This window comes from Sarcophilus harrisii, chromosome 4 (genome assembly GCF_902635505.1).
Source record: "Sarcophilus harrisii chromosome 4, mSarHar1.11, whole genome shotgun sequence".
NCBI lineage: Eukaryota > Metazoa > Chordata > Mammalia > Dasyuromorphia > Dasyuridae > Sarcophilus > Sarcophilus harrisii.
In genome coordinates, this window is record NC_045429.1 from 276,187,448 (window position 1) to 276,203,954 (window position 16,507).

At 34.4% G+C, this 16,507-nt stretch overlaps 1 protein-coding gene across 10 annotated transcripts in view; it reads right to left on the reverse strand.

Moving 5' to 3' along the window:
* DNAH8 (dynein axonemal heavy chain 8) overlaps positions 1–16,507 on the reverse strand; it is a 356,347-nt gene that overhangs the window by 18,585 nt on the left and 321,255 nt on the right. For all 10 annotated transcript variants that reach the window (XM_031964914.1, XM_031964911.1, XM_031964913.1 and 7 more), the window contains 2 exons: positions 1,127–1,279; positions 857–1,046 (listed from right to left, as the gene is read on the reverse strand). In XM_031964914.1, the coding sequence (XP_031820774.1) occupies positions 857–1,046; positions 1,127–1,279 (343 nt within the window). The remainder of the gene's footprint in view (positions 1–856; positions 1,047–1,126; positions 1,280–16,507) is intronic.

Genomic DNA, 16,507 nt, shown 5'->3' on the forward strand with positions numbered 1-16,507 from the left:
TGCCTTCCTCACTTCTCCACCTAAGATCAAGGCCCGTCTAGAGATCCTCCAGAAAGCTAGTCCTGACACTACACAAGGCTACTAGATTGGCTGAGTGTTTTTAAGCTTAGCAATTGGGCAGTTATCAGGAATAGGGAAATGTTCAAAGTTATTCAAAGTCAAAGTTAGGAGAGGGAAGAATGATGTGACTGATTCAGTGGAAGGAATCAAGAGAAATTGACAAATCCCACACTCCTGGAGCCGGACCATGCTGCTCTGTTTTGCCAACAAATGAATCCTTTTGTTCTCTCTTCTTTAAGTCTATATGGGCCAGTGTAAACATTCTGCAGAGGGACTTCTCTCCCTGACAGGCAGCTAAGAGGAGCGGTGGATGGAGTGCTGGACCTAGATTCAGGATGACCTGAGTTCAATCAAGTCTCAGATACTAACTGTGTGAACTTTGGCAACCTCTAGTTGCCTCAATTTCCTCATCTCTCTAAAAGTAAAGACAAAAATAATGTCCGACTTCTGGTGGTGGTGTGAAAATTAAATGACAATATTTGTAAAGTGCTTTGTAAACCTTCAAGTACTGTAAAAATATGCCTAAAGACAGCCTAAGAAAGAGAGAGGAGCTCCTTATTTCCAAGATTAATGGTGGCAGATACTGCCTTCCTGTTCTTGCAGATCAAATGCCTTGGCTTTCTGAAGATGGTAACAAAACCTGGATAAATGCATATTTCTATACACTTTGATATTTTGATGAATGTTCACATATGTATATACAACTACTTTTTTTTTAAACCAACAATGCTACATAAAATACTTGTTAGAAAGTTACAAACATTTTTAGATACATGTATTCCTTGTGAGCACTTACCTTGGGGATTAAAGAAGCCAGTCATCCAAAATACGTTTGGCCTTCCTTCAAATATCCAAACAGCAAATTGAGAATTCCTTTCCAGAAGTTCAGTAAACCAGAACCCAAGTGTTGAAGAATCCCAGGATATTCTTTTCCATAATGCAGGGATACGGGCATCATACATGTTATCAAGAGCATCTCTCAAATTCTATTAAGTCATGAGTAAAAAAAATGAATTAAATGAATTAACAAAATGAAAATGACTCTTTGGGACTTTTAGGGACTTACCTCACTCATGATGATGGTCCCTTCAATGGCTAATTTTAAATCACTCAGGCTTAGTCTTAGTCTTGTGATGACTCTTTGCATCCTGTCAATTTCCTGTCTAAGGAATATGTTCATAGAATTAAGATGTCCCATCTTTATTAGGCGAGCTTTCACCTAAAATAGAGAGCATACAATTCTATGAAGTTGACTTTATTATTTAAAATTTCTCCATGTGCCAAAATCTTCACAATGTCTGTTATGGAACCAAACATAATTAATTTTCTATTCTCTTGTTAGAAGGCAGATATTTGAATTCGTTTTCCTACCAATTGCACTCAACCATTCATTGGAAAGTATTTTGAGAAAATGAAAAATTGAACTTTTCCTTTCAAATGGTAACTGAATTGTTAAATATCAGATTTTTTCCATGTAATATTCCCAAGAATGCAACTCTGATTGCTTATTTTCACAATCCTAATAAGAGTTATTGTTAGAAATTTCACAGAAAAGTGAAAAGTATAAAATCTTTATAGAATGAGTGACACAGAGCAATTCTTAATAGAATGCAGCTTAAAAATTGACTTTGAGGGGAAAAAATCAAGTACCTGTTATTTGTTCCTTTTGGGAGATTGATTTTGAATTTTGAAGGCTTTAATTAAAAAAAACCTCTGGGCACATAAGCATTAAAATACAAATATTGAAAAGATTTAATAAATAATATCTATTATGACTGTGGTGCTGAATATATCCAGCACAAAGTTTTTTTTAAATAAAAACCCTGACTTGGCACCATGTCCTCACATTTACCAGATAAGTCTTCTGCTGCTTAATTATGGAAATAATTTTGTTATTAAAAAAATCCTGAAAAACGGTTCAGTCCAGTGTTCCTAAAACAATGATTTAGGAATCACACGGATTTAAAGCCTCAATTATAGTGAATATAGTTCCTCTTTCATTGGTTTGGAATGAGTTGTGGAACACAGAGGAAAGGGAAAGCCATTTTGACTCAATGTCTTCACATATGAAATAAAGCCAAGTTTTAATGAATCTCTTTGGATAGCTGCTATCACCTGTCTTTTCTTCTCATCTCCAACACAGAATGTCTGAATCCTGACATGATATTTTCATAGACTTGTTAGCTTGATACCTCAAACTGATTATGTCCAAAATAGGGCATCTTTTTATCTCAAATGTGTTCCTCATGTTGACACTCCTATTTCTGTTAGTGATTCTCCTTTTTATCTTCATCTCTTTTCTCTTCCAAACTCATTATTTGTGAAATACTGTTGATTTTATTCAAACTATAATTTTCAAGACAGCTGTGAGTGCAGTGGATAGAATGCTGGATCTGAAGTCATAAAGACTTGAGTTCAAATGCAGTTTCAAGAGATTTACTAGCTTTGGGTCTTTGGAAAAGCCATCTAGCCTCTGTTTGCTTTCCTTGGAGATGTGAAAACAAATGAACTAATATTTGTAAAAAACACTTCACATAGTGCCTGACACACAAAAATATTCTATAAATGACCACTATGCTTCTTTTCCTTTTTATTTCCTGTGTCAGAGCCCTCATATAGGTCCTTCCTTGTGTAGAATGTAAGAACCTCCTAACAAATACTAGTCCCTCTACTTTTTTTTTTTTTTTTTGGCGGGGGGGCATGGCAAACAAGGTTAAATGTTAACTAAGTGTCTGAAGCCAGATATGAAGTCTGGTTCTCCTAATTTCTTATTCTCTCCACAGTGACATCTAGCTAGCTGCCCCTCTACTTTTTCTCTTCCAATTCATCCTTTCCAGCCTTCCAATGCTGTCCAGAGCAAATTGCAATACAATCTGGTATATAAGAAATGACACTACACAGATGAATACAAACACCAACACAGAAGGAAAGCCACTCAGGGACTAAGTATCTGAGGCTGCATTTTCTGGGGGAGTGGGTGGAGATTTGAACCTGTAATTTCATTGCTTTCGACCTTGGAAAAGATATTCCCTCTACCAATACAACTGATGGAAACTTGTGGTACTAGAGAACTGCTTAGAGAGCTAAGAGGCAAATGACTCTATACAGATTCAAACAATTAGTATGTGTCAGAGGCAAGACTTGAATCTTGGTCTTCTTGACTGTATACTCTTCTTTCTCTAGTATACTCAACTATTTCACATCTAAGAAGAGCTGCACTGCTCTGCCAAAAAGAGATCAACACCTCCCCTTTTCTAACACATAGCTCTGTTCTTTCTGCTTCAATATGCTGCCTATTGGTGGCCTTGAAGCAAGGAAGATGCAAGTGTCCTCTTCACAGCAATGCTAAAAGCCTTTTCTTTCTTGTCCCACAACCAAATGCTTCTAAATGTGATAGCATGAGATATGACATGCAACTCTACTCTGCACCTTTTTAAGGCATACAACATGAATTATTTTGCATTTTTCTGATGTTATTGTCAACCATTTACTAGATTAAAGTCCATGAGAGTAGAGTCTATGTTATCTAACCTTTGTATTTCTTCTACTACTTTTCACAGTACTCTGTACAATTTAGGAGCTTAATGTTTTTAGAGAGAATTTATGAATACATAAATGAATAAATGTTCTTTTTAAGTCTAACAACCTATGGGCCCAAGCTTCCCACTCAGTGCTAGACTTGTCTGAGTTAACCGTAGCTAGGTTCCTAAAAATAGTAGGTGAGTGAGAAGGAAGAGAAACACAAAACTCTCCCCTCAAAAAACTCAAAAATCAGCACTGATAAAATTTTAACTAGAAATCTTATTGAGACTGAATAGTCTGAACTACATATCTTGTGGAAAACAGAACAAATCATTAAAACCAGTCAAATAAAATAGTCCTCTTAACTAGGGTTAGGAGGCAGTTAGGTAAAGAAATAGAAAGAATGATGGTCTTAGAATCTGGAATATCTGAATTAAAATTCAACCTCAGACACATATTAACTATGTGACTGTGGATAAGACACTTTTTTGTCTTATGTCATACTCAGTTTCCTCATTTTGAAAATAGGAAGTATTGCACCTACCTCCCAGTGATGTTAAAAGGAGAAAGATAGTAAGATAACATTTGTAAAGTACTTAATACATTTTATAATATATAAGTGCTAAATACTATTATTAACCATTTCACATATATGGCTCTGCTAAAACTACAGAAAATAATCTTGTCCTTAAGCCTATGATTCTGGTCAGAATCTTAACTTTTATGACCTAGTATTTGAGACATTTACTCAACACTTTGGACTCATTTATCTTCAACCCACTACCAGTTGCAAATCATTTAGATTTTTTCATCAATTTATATTTCCATATAATGAGTTTAAACTCACTCTGTTTCATTTTTAGTTGTTCCAGCTGGGAAAATTAAAGATTTTTGAGTTTATTGGGTAGGAATTGGGTAATAGGATATAAAAGTTAAGAATAGTTCTATTCTGATTCTGGATGGGAATGGAACTAAGATGGCAGTTATGAGGCAATCTAACTGAATATTTTCTATTTTTAAAAATAAATTATTTTCAAAATACATGCAAAAATAATTTTCAGGATTCACTCTTGCAAAACCTTGTGTTCCAAATTTTCCTTCTTCCCTTCCCTCTATGCTCCTCTCCTAGACAGCAAATAATCTACTATAGGTTAAACATGTGCAATTCTTCTAAACATATTTATTTCCACATTTATCATGCTGCATAAGAAAAATCAGATCAAAAAGAAAAAATTGAAAAAGAAAAAAGCAAACAACAGCAACAGCAAAAGATAAAAATACTCTGTTGTGATCCACATTCAGTCACCATGGTCCTCTTTCTAGATGCAGATAGCTCTCTCCATCACAAATTTATTGGAATTAGTCTGAATCACTTCATTGTTGAAAAATCACAAAATCTTGTTTCTATGGTACAATGTTCTTTTGGTTCTACTCACTTCACTTCAGAAGAATATTTTCAATATTCCCCTCTAAATAACTTTAAAATAATGCCTCAATAAAATTTTAGAGGAACAAAGCTAACAAAAGTCTGGAGGGAGACTTTTTTTTTGTAAACTGCATTTTTTTTTCCAATTATAGGTAAAGATAATTTTCAACATTCATTTTTAAGAAGATTTTGAGTTTTAAATTTTTGTCCCTCTTTCCCTTCCCTCCCCCCTTTTCTAAGACAGGAAGCAATCTGATATAGTTGGAAATATGTTTAACATAATTGCACATGAATGACAAGATACAAACAATACAACTAAAACACACACACACACACACACACACATATACATACACACACACACACACATACACATTCCCTTGGAATTAATCTGTTTACACACACATTCCCTTAGAGTTAATTTGCTTGCAAGTCCAACCCTATCATAAATTTCCTGTTTAAGGTATTTGTGCCATTTACCCAACAACTTGGACACACTTATCTTTAGCCTATTATATACCAGTTGCAAATCATTTAGAAAAAAAATTTTCATGAATTTGTATTTGATGAATCCTTAGTTTCCTGAGTTTAACTCATTCTATTCCATTTTTAGTTGTTTCAGCAAGGAAATTTTTGACAATATTAGGTAGTAATTGTCTATCTTGTGATTTAGTTTTAATTATTGTGTTTTGCTTATTTATTGTATTGTATTTTATTTGTTAAATGTACATTTTAAAAATATTTGCTATATTCCAATTATTTGGAATAATAGTGAAAGAAGGAGTCCCACTAAATTTCTTTTATGAGACAAATGTGATAATAATGCCTAAACCAGAAAGAATAAAAACAAAGAAAATAGGCCAATTTCATTAATGAATATGGATGCAAAAATTCTAAATAAAATACCAGCTATAAGATTACAACATATGTTATAAAGATTATACATTATAACCAAGTGGAATTCATACCAGGAATACAGAAATGGTTTAACATAAGGAAAATTATTAACATAATTGCTAACATCAATAATAAAAGTTTTAAAAAATCATATTTTTTTCAATAGATGTAGAAAACCCAATAAAGTACAGCATATTTATATTTTTAAAACTCAAAAGTACAGGTATAAATGCACTTTTCCTTAAATTGATAAGCATTTGCCTAAAACCATCAGCAAATATTATTTGTAATGGGGATAAGCTAGAAGCCTTCCTTATCAGATCAGGTGTGAAGTAAGGATGCCCTTTGAGACCTATATTATTCAATATTGTATTGAAAATTCTAGCAATAGCAATAAGAGAATGAAAAGAAGGAATCTGGACAGAAAATGAAAAATAAAACTATCTCTCTTTGCATATATATACTTGGAAAATCCTAAATACTCAATTAAAAACACAAATGAAAGTAAAACCAAATAAATTATCAGCATTCCTATATATTAACAATAGTACCCTTCAGGAAGAGACAGTTAGAAATACCTCATTTAAAATAACTCTATAGACAGTATAATACCTGGGAAATACCTACCAAATAAACCCAGGATTTATATGACTAAAATCATGAGAAATAATAGTATACAAATAAAATCAGATTTAAATAAATAAATTAATTAAATACATTTATTTAAATGTCCATGGGAAGGCAGGGCCAATTTAATAAAAATGATACTTTATCAAAATCAATCTATATATCCATTGCCATTCCAATTAAATTACAAGAAAATTATTTTACTGAGCTAGAAAAAATAATAAAATTCATTTGGAAGAACTAAAGTTCAAGAATATCAAACAAATTAGTGGAAAAAAATGTAACAGATCTTAAACTATATTATGAGACAATAATTATTAAAACTATCTAATATTGGCTAAGAAATAGAAAGGTAGATCAGTGGAAAAGAATAGACACAAAATCTATAGCATCAAATGAATCTATCAACTTAGAGCTTGACAAGTATAAAGACTTAAGTTTTGGGGATAAGTATTCATCATTTGGTAAAAATTGTTAAGAAAACTGGAAAACAGTCTGACACAAATTAGGCAAAGACTAATATCTTACACTATTTACTAAGCTGAGGTCAAAATGGATTCATGACCAACATATAAAGGAAGATATTACAAGCAAATTTAAAGAATATGGAACATATTACCTACTAGATTTATGACAGATGAACAATTTATGAACCAACAAGAGATACAATGCTATGAAATATGGATAATTTTGATGACATTAAATTAAAAACATTTTGTACAAATGAAATAAATGCAGCATAGATAGAAGGAAAGCAGAAAAATATATTTAATTATAAATAAAAAAATGTATAAGCCGTTTCTCAGACAAAGGTCTCATATCTCAAATATATAAAGAACTTTGTCAAATCTTTAAGTTATTCACCAGTTGAAAAATTTGTCAAAGGATATGAATAGGCAGGTTTTTTGGTTCCTTAAAGCTTTTTATTTACAAAACATATTTTCATGGGTTGTTTTCAATACTGACTCTTGCAAAATCTTCTGATCCAAATTTTCTCCTACTTCTCTTCACCCCCTCACTAGATGGCAGGTAGTCCAATACATGTTAAAATATATGTTAAATCCAATATATGTATACATAGTTATACATTTATATTGATGCACAAGAAAAATAGGATCAAGAAGGAAAAAAAAACTGAGAAAGAAAACAAAATGTAAGCAAACAACCAAAAGAGTGAAAATGCTATATTGTGGTCCACACTCAGTTCCCACAATCTTCATCTGAAGATGGCTCTCTTCATCACTGAAAAATTGGAACTGGTTTGAACATCTCATTGTTGAAGAGAGCCATGTCTATCAGAATTGATCATCATATAATCTTTTTGTTGCCATGTATCATGATCTCTTGGTTCTGCTTATTTCACTTAGCATCAATTCATGTAGATCTCTTCAGGCTTCTCTGAAATCATCCTGTTGGTCATTTCTTACAAAACAGTAATATTCCATAACATTCATATACCATAATTTATTTAGCCATTCTCCAATTGATGAGCATGCACTCAGTTTCCAATTTCTAGCCACTACAAAAAGGGCTGCCACAAACATTTTTGCACATGTAGGTCCCTTTCTCCTTTAAGATCTCTTTGGGAAACAAGCCCAGTAGAAACACTGCTGGGTCAAAGGGTATGCACAGTTTGATAACTTTTTGAGTATAGTTCCAAACTGCTCTCCAGAATGGTTAGATTCATTCACAGTTCCACCAACAATATCAGTGTCCCAATTTTCCCACATCCTCTCCAACATTCATCATTATCTTTTCCTGTCATCTTAGCCAATCTGAGAGATGTGTAGTGGTATCTCAGAGTTGTCTTAATTTGCATTTCTCTGATCAATAGTGATTTGGAACAGTTTCATATGAGTGGAAATAGTTTCAATTTCATCATCTGAAAATTATTTATATCCTTTGACCATTTATCAATTGGAGAATGGCTTGAATTCTTATAAATTTGAGTCAATTCTCTACAATTTAGAAATGAAGCCTTTGAATGTAAAAAGAACAGACAGTTTTCTAATGAAGAAATCAAAACAATTTATAGTCATAAATCATTATTGATTAGAGAAATGCAAATTAAAACAATTTTGAGATATCATTGGCTAAAATGATGGGAAAATGAATAATATTAGAGGGGACGTGGAAAAACTGGAAACGTAATTCATTTTTGGTGGATCAGTGAGTTGACATTTTGGAGACAGATTTGGAAATATGACCAAAGAGTAATTAAACTCTAAAGTAAATAAACCAAAGAGTTATTATAATTATAGCCTAAGTCAGAATTGTGATAGAATAGAGTTAGACTTCAGATGCTAATAATAAAACTGTGTGTGGTAGTATTGATTCACACTCAGGATTTTTTGGAGTATCATGTTAGGGGAATAAGCATGAAGGTTGATGTAAGAATTTTTAGCATTGTAGTAGGTTTAGGTTTTGGATATAATCATTACCGTGGGTTGCTGAGATTTTTACTAATAGTGCGAGGCCTACTCCTGCTTCACAAGCTGAGAAGACTAGTAGAATTAAAGGGGTTATAGATATTGAGAATATATGGAAGTGTCTATTTCCTTTGACCCAGCAATACCACTTTTAGGTCTATTTCCCAAAATGAAAAAAGGAAAAGAATTTAGATATTCTAAAATATTTACAGCAGTTCTCTTTGTGGTGACAAAGAACTGAAAATTGTAGGAATGCCTATCAATTGGGGAATGGCTAAACAAATTGTGGTTATATATATTCATGATGGAATATTACTTGCTATTCAATGATGAGGTCAATGATTTTAAAAAAGCATGGAGAGACCATAAAATAATGAAGAATGAAATGAATAGAACTAAGAGAAAATTGTATATAGTAACAGCTATATTATTTTAAGAAGAACTTTGTGCAACTAAATCATTCTGATTATTATAAATACCCAAATTAACTGCAAAGATCTTACGAACAAAGATGCTGTTTGCATCCATAAAAAGAACTGAAATATGCATATGTATATACATATTATTTGTTTTGTATATATTTATGTGTACACACACACACACATATATATATATATACAATGTATATAATGTGCGTGTATGTGTATGTGTATTTTCACACACACACACATACATACTCAATGTCTAACGGTAGGTATTTCAAAGTTTGGGATGGAGAGAGGGGGAAAAAAAAGTTACATGATAACTTTGTTGTATATTTGAAGGGGGTTGTTCATAATGTTCTTTAATTTCAGGTGTAATTCTCTGTTTTTCTATTCTGCTTTATTATGGAAATGATTGTTTTATTTATTAAGTTCAGAATAAAATAAATATTTTTTAAATGAACAAAAATTTACCTCCCAGGAACTTCAGGTCATTGGTCACATTTTTTTTCCTGAGAGACAATTTTGTAGTAACATTAAGTTTGACATGAGGATATCATATTTCTTCCAACCTATTACCTCATCAGCAAAATGGACTCCTCCCTGACCAAGTTGTGAAGATCAAAGATGTTTATGATAGCATTTTTTTCTTTTTTCTTTTTAAAAATTTTATTAAAGCTTGTTATTTACAAAACATATGCATGGGTAATTTTTCTTCGTTGACCTTTGTAAAACTTTCTGTTCCAAATTTTTCCCTCCTTGCCCCAACTCTCTCCCCTAGATGGCAGGTAGTCTAATACATGTTAAAATATCTGTTAAATCCAATATCTATATATACATATTTATACAGTTATGTTGCTGAACAAGAAAAATCGAAGAAAGAAGGAAAAAAAAAACCTGAGGAAAAAAACAAAACGCAAGCAAATAACAACAGAAAGAGTGAGAATGCTATGTTGTGGTCCATACTCCACTCCCACAGTCCTCTCTTTTGGGTGTAGATGCTCTCTTCATCATTGAACAATTGAAATTGATTTGACTCATCTCATCGTTAAAGAGAGCCACGTCCATCAGAATTGATGGACTTGTTAATTGCTGTGTATAATGATCTTCAGGTTCTGTTCATTTCACTTAGGATCAGTTCATGTAAGTCTCTCCAGGCCACTCTGAAATCATCATGTTGGTCATTTCTTACAGAACAATAATATTCCATAACATTCATATACCATAATTTATTCAGCCATTCTCCATTTGATGATCATCCATTCAATTTCCAGTTTCTTGCCACTACAAAAAGGGCTGGTGACAGCATTTGTAACTGTCAGATGCTATATATAGATTTGCGTGTTTAATCATATATATATATATATATATATATATATATATATATATATATATGATTAAACACACAAATCTGTTCCATCTTTCACATTTTAATTCTCCAAATACTTCAAGAGGCTATCTTACAACTACTAGATCCTCTCTTCTCATCATCCCAATTCCTTCAAATAATCCTTGGGTGCCATGGTGTCTAGTTCCCCCACAACCCTAGATACCTTCCATTGGATGTGTACCAGTTTGTAAGGGATAATCTTAATGAGACACCCAGAACTCACAACAATGCTCTCTCTCTCTCTCTCTCTCTCTCTCTCTGTCTCTCTCTATATATATATATATATATATATATATATATATATATATATATATGTGTGTGTGTGTGTGTGTGTGTGTGTGTGTGTTCTGATCAAAACTCAGAACTATTTACTCAACAAGAAAAGAACATTATGGTTAAGAACTTTTAAGTCAGGTCAAGATTCTGAGTCACATGCAGCTTTGGTAATGGGATTGGTTCCTTAGTCTGTCATAAACAAAATGAATCTGAATATACTGTCTAAAGGCCATCCTGGGTTCTCCACAGTAGTTGGAGGAAAGGAGGAAGCAAAACATTAATCAATTCTTCTCTAAATTTAATTAAGTTTAACAAACATTTATTAATTATCTTTGCAAGACCCCATGCTAAGTGCTGAGAATACAAAGAGAAAAACAAAACAGTTATTGCTGTAACTATTGTACATCACTAAAATGTCTATACAGATAGATCCAGATTCCATCTTCTGGATTGCTCAGCTACTTAACAATATATCTCATGTTTATTTAATACTTTAAGGTTTACAAAGTATGTTATCTCATTTGATACTCAACATAATTCTGTGAGGTAGGCACTGTTATTATCCTCACTTTACAGATGACAAAACTGAGGTAGAGAGAATTCAAGATAACAGAATCAGTGCCTAAAACAGGATGAGAAGTAAGTCTGACTTCAAGTCTAGTTCTCTATCTAATACACCATCCTGTCTTCTATTTGGTTCCCCTCCACTCAGAGTCTTTCTGGGAAATATCAGCATTTATTTCATTTTAATTCTTCCCTAGTGATAAATTCAATCTATTCCTCTAAACAACAGGCTAACAATAAACACATAAATAGAATATTAGAAAAAGGATGTAGACTCATAGCACCTCTTAATAAATGTACTAGAAAATAGTTATAGCCAAACTTCCTGCTATCATTTTTTATATCCTCAAATCCACCATCAAGGCTAGTCACCATCCCCAGAAAATTCATACCATTTGTAGAATTCCAGGGGAATCACAAGATAATAAATTTAGAGAGAATTTAGAGGCATCTATCTAAGAAGCTTCTATTTTTCTTTTTATAGATAGGGAAATCAAGACTAAGAGACACTAAATGATCTGTCCAAGGTCAGATAGAGAGTAAATGTAAGAAATGGGATGTGAATCCAAGTGTTCTGACTCCATAGCCAATGCTCTTTCTACTGCTTCATGCTGCTTCCCCTCCTAGAGGCCTGTTAGCCACCTTCAGTGGCTGCTGCACATAGTTGTCACTGGAGTTATCATCTGATTCCAGAATGCCCCTGCCTCCATAACTGGTGCCCAAATATTCCTGTTACTCCAAATACTGCTGTCTACTCCTTCTACAATGCCATAGCAATGCCATTATGGATCTCTTTTTACCTTCAAACAAAGAGCACAACATGGCAACATTTCTTTATGCCTTTATGTTGCTTCTTCCTTTTCAATATATAGCTGAATTAGATATCCATAGAATTAAATTTATGAAGGAAACAAAACCAGTGTAGACATGATGGACTGGAAGAACAGGAGGTCATGAAGGAACTAAAGTCCACAGGAAAGATGATGAAAGGGTTTAGGAGGCATGAGGCAGAGGAATGGATGGAAAAACAAGAGACTATGATCAGAGAGGAGGATTTTAGGGTTCAAAATGATAGAAATATTACAAGTATTGAGAACATATCTGATATGACTAACCCCTCAGCAGCTAAGGTTGAATAGAGATATAGATCACAGGAGTTAAGGAGTTTGATAAACTTGCAGGTCAAAGTGTACCACAGGATTTCAACATGAATTCTGATGAAGATTGAGATTGGGGTAGAAAGGCAGATGAACTGAAGCTAGAGAAAGGAGAATGACTTAAAAGACCAGCTGATGATAGCAATTAGAATCTGGCCAAGGTCCTTTCTGGGGGGCACTCCTGACTCTTCATCTAGACTTTATTTTCTCTATAATGCTCCAAAAACCACTTTCAATCTGGAAGAAAGATCACTCCATGCCTGGATTTTACTGGAAATTATCCTGGGCCCTTATGGTCTCTCCCTTCCTTCCTTTTTGCTGGGAGAATTCTTTGCCAGTAATGCTTGCGTTCCTGTCTGGGCTGCACTCCTAATTCTCACTTTTTCAACAATGCTCCTATACCAGGTATGTTCATTTCCCCCTTATGTCCCATTCCATTTTCTAGCTTCCTTTAAATAGTCTTCCCCCATCAGTATAAATGGCTGGAACTCTGAAAAGGTATACTTAAGACTCAATATGATTGATGAGATAATGATTCTCTGGCTAAGTACATACTTAGTGTGATACTTAATGTGATGTAATGCTCTACAACTGGCACATTCTCAGTATGGTGTAGTGATGTAATCGTACTGAAGTATTTAAGGGCTGAGGGAGGGACACAGAGGACTCTCTCAGCCACAGCTCTTAGCCACAGACACAAGAGAAGATTCCAGATTCCAGACTCCATCTCTGATCAGTCAGGTGGCCCTCCTGCCTTCTTCACTCCTCCACTAAGACCAAGGACTCTGGCTGATCCCGAGGTCCTCCAGAGACCTAGTCTGGACATTACACATAAGAATGCAAGTTTACCTTAATGGTAGGCATTCCCTTCTTCTAAACCTATTCCTAGCATTTGCAACAGTACCTGGCAAATAGCAAACACCTAAGTTCCTGATGACTTGACTTGTTGACTCAGATGAAGTGAATCTCAAAGGAAGAGTTTGGTGACAGAGAAAGGGTATGAAAGTGGCAGGCAGGAGACAAGGAGTATACTGGCTCCTGTTCCTGATCCAATGTATAGGGAGTCATAAAAGAAGGATCAATGAGTTCTGGAGACACTGGCTAAGGATGCCATCTTATCTGGAAAAAGTTGGGCTTCTGTGACTTTCAGAAGATAGAAACAATATGAGATGAAAGAATTTGTTAATGGAAGAATGGTGTCTGAGAAGCCTCAATAGAAGAGGAGAAAAAGGAGGAAAGAGACTACAAAAGAGTTTGTTTGAGCTGAAGAAGAATAAGAATATAGGGAGAGATAAGGGGTGGGAGTGGAGAAGAGGTTTTTGCCTCAGTATATGGTAACTCAGAACCACAGAAATTAGGGGAACAGCTATGGGGTAGGAAAACAATTATTAAACAGTTATCAAAACAAAGGAAGGGAAGCTTGTTGGAGAAGCTGATAAGGTGATGAATTCAGCAATCCAGACTTCTATCAAGCTTCACGCTTATCCTTGCTTACTCATAATTGGTGTATTTAAAGTTATCTGGAATTGCTCATTTCAGATTTGTAACTTTATAAAAGGCTCCAGATTCCTTCTTAGACTTCAACATTAAACCTTGTAGATCCTAAATCTCTCTACCTCTAATATGAACCTCAAAGTTGGTCCAGAGTCTGGATATGGTTCAGATGATTACATGGATATCTTCATAACCCAGAATCAATGATAGTAGTGAGATAGAAGCAGATGTCTCCTTTTTGTGTGGGTCAATATGTCATTAATGGTCAGTATGCCATCAATAAACCCAGAAGTTAAGGTACAGGGGGAAATGACTGAGTTTCCATCTCTTCAGAATAAAAATGGCATGAAATAGAGGGCTCATTTGGAGAAACAGCTAACTAATCCTGGGCAGTTTGAAACTAGAGTAGTCACTTCACTTTTTTGTCCTTTTGTATCATACTAGAGAATGGCTTGTATTACCTGGAAGTTCAAATGTTAATTAAAATGAAATTGAAAATGGTTACCAGAAAGATGTATAGTGAAGGAGGTTTTTGTCCCCTGGAAGCATATTTCTATCCTCTGTCCCTCTCCAGAGAGGAGTTCTACTTAAGACAGCAGGATTTATTGTTGATGGTATTAATGCCCTTTCTCTTCAGTGGCAGTAGTCCCAACCCACTTGGGCTGTTGGTAGAAAAAAAAAGGCTAACGATGTAAGTACAACTGCTACAAATAACAGGTGAAAGGACATATCTCAGTCTCTGGAAGAGGTCAGACTCGTAATGTCTGAGCTAGCTCTCTAGAGGGCCCTGGGATCAGCCCAAGTCCTTGGTCTTTAAGTGGACAAGTGAAGGAGGCTGGAGAGTTGCCACGTGGCTGGTCCGAGATGGAGTCTGGAGTCTCTAAGCTTGATAGCTTAGAGGTGTTGCTGAGAGAGCTGTGGCTCTCTGTGTCACATGAATGAGAGAGTCCTCTGTGTCTGTGATTCCTTTAAATACTCCAATACGATTACATCACTACCTCACACAGAGCATGCCCTGACCACACTTGAGCATGTGCCAACTTGTTAGGAGAGCCATTACATCACTGTATTACCTTAGGTATTATGTATTTGAATAGAGTGAAAAAATCAATAGCTAGAGAATTACTATCTCATCAACTATACTGAGTCTTAAGTATACCTTTTCAGAGTTCCAGCCCTCTACAAGGGCACAGCCCCTACCCTCCCCACTTTCAATAATGATGGAGGGCAGAATAAATTCTGGGGCAGGGGCATCTGTCAACAGTGGCCTGCCTCTACCTTCACAGAGAAGAGAACTAAAATGATCATCATGCATGGTTCAGTGTAAATTTATTTAACCAACTTGCTTTCTCCCTTGCTTTGCCATTAGAATGCAGGTTTCATTAGAGCAAAGATTGTTTCATTCTTTTAATTTTTATCTCCATGGTCTAGCACAGTGCCTGACATATAGTAACAACTTAATAAATGAGTATCGATTGATTCTAGTTAAGCTAGGCTGAGGTAATAATAGTTTGACAGTATGTATGTGAGATAGAAGAGTAAAAAATGAGGAGGGAAAGGAAGCACAAAAAGAAAATAGGAAAATATTTGAAGGTAGGTGGGAATAGGGCACAGAAAGTTATTTTAAGTTCTTTTTCCCCCTCCCCAATCCAGGAATAATCCTCCTAGTAATACTGCCATAACCACACCACTCCTTTATTTCCAAACCTTCAGAGATTCTACATTGCTTATCAAATAAAATTTAAATCTCTGAACTGGACATTCAAAACTCTTACCAAAATGGTTCCAACCTGCCTGTCAGTCTTTATCTCCTACTCTCTCTCTCTCTTTTTTAAAGTCTCCAAAGTCATAAAGCAGCTTTAAGTTTTCAAAGCTTTTTAACCTTTAACCTTTAATAGCTAAAAAAAAAAAAAAAAAAAGAAAAAAAAATAGCTGAGACTATTGTAAGTCCCTTGCATAGGATTTTCCAGACCAACTGGGCCACACTCTGTCCCTGCCTTTTCCCATCTCCACCTTTGTTCATATTCCTTTTGCTTGAAATTATCCTTTTCAAGTCTTGTTTTTCTTTATGTTAAAATTATCTCCCTTCCTTGAAATAACAACTCAGAAACTATCTCTTCCATAACGTCTTCCTTGACAATGACTTCTCTCAAGTAAAATTAAGTCTCTTCTACATTTTCTTTTACATTCCTACTTCATACATATATATAGATATATAATGACAATCATTTCTGGGAATCATC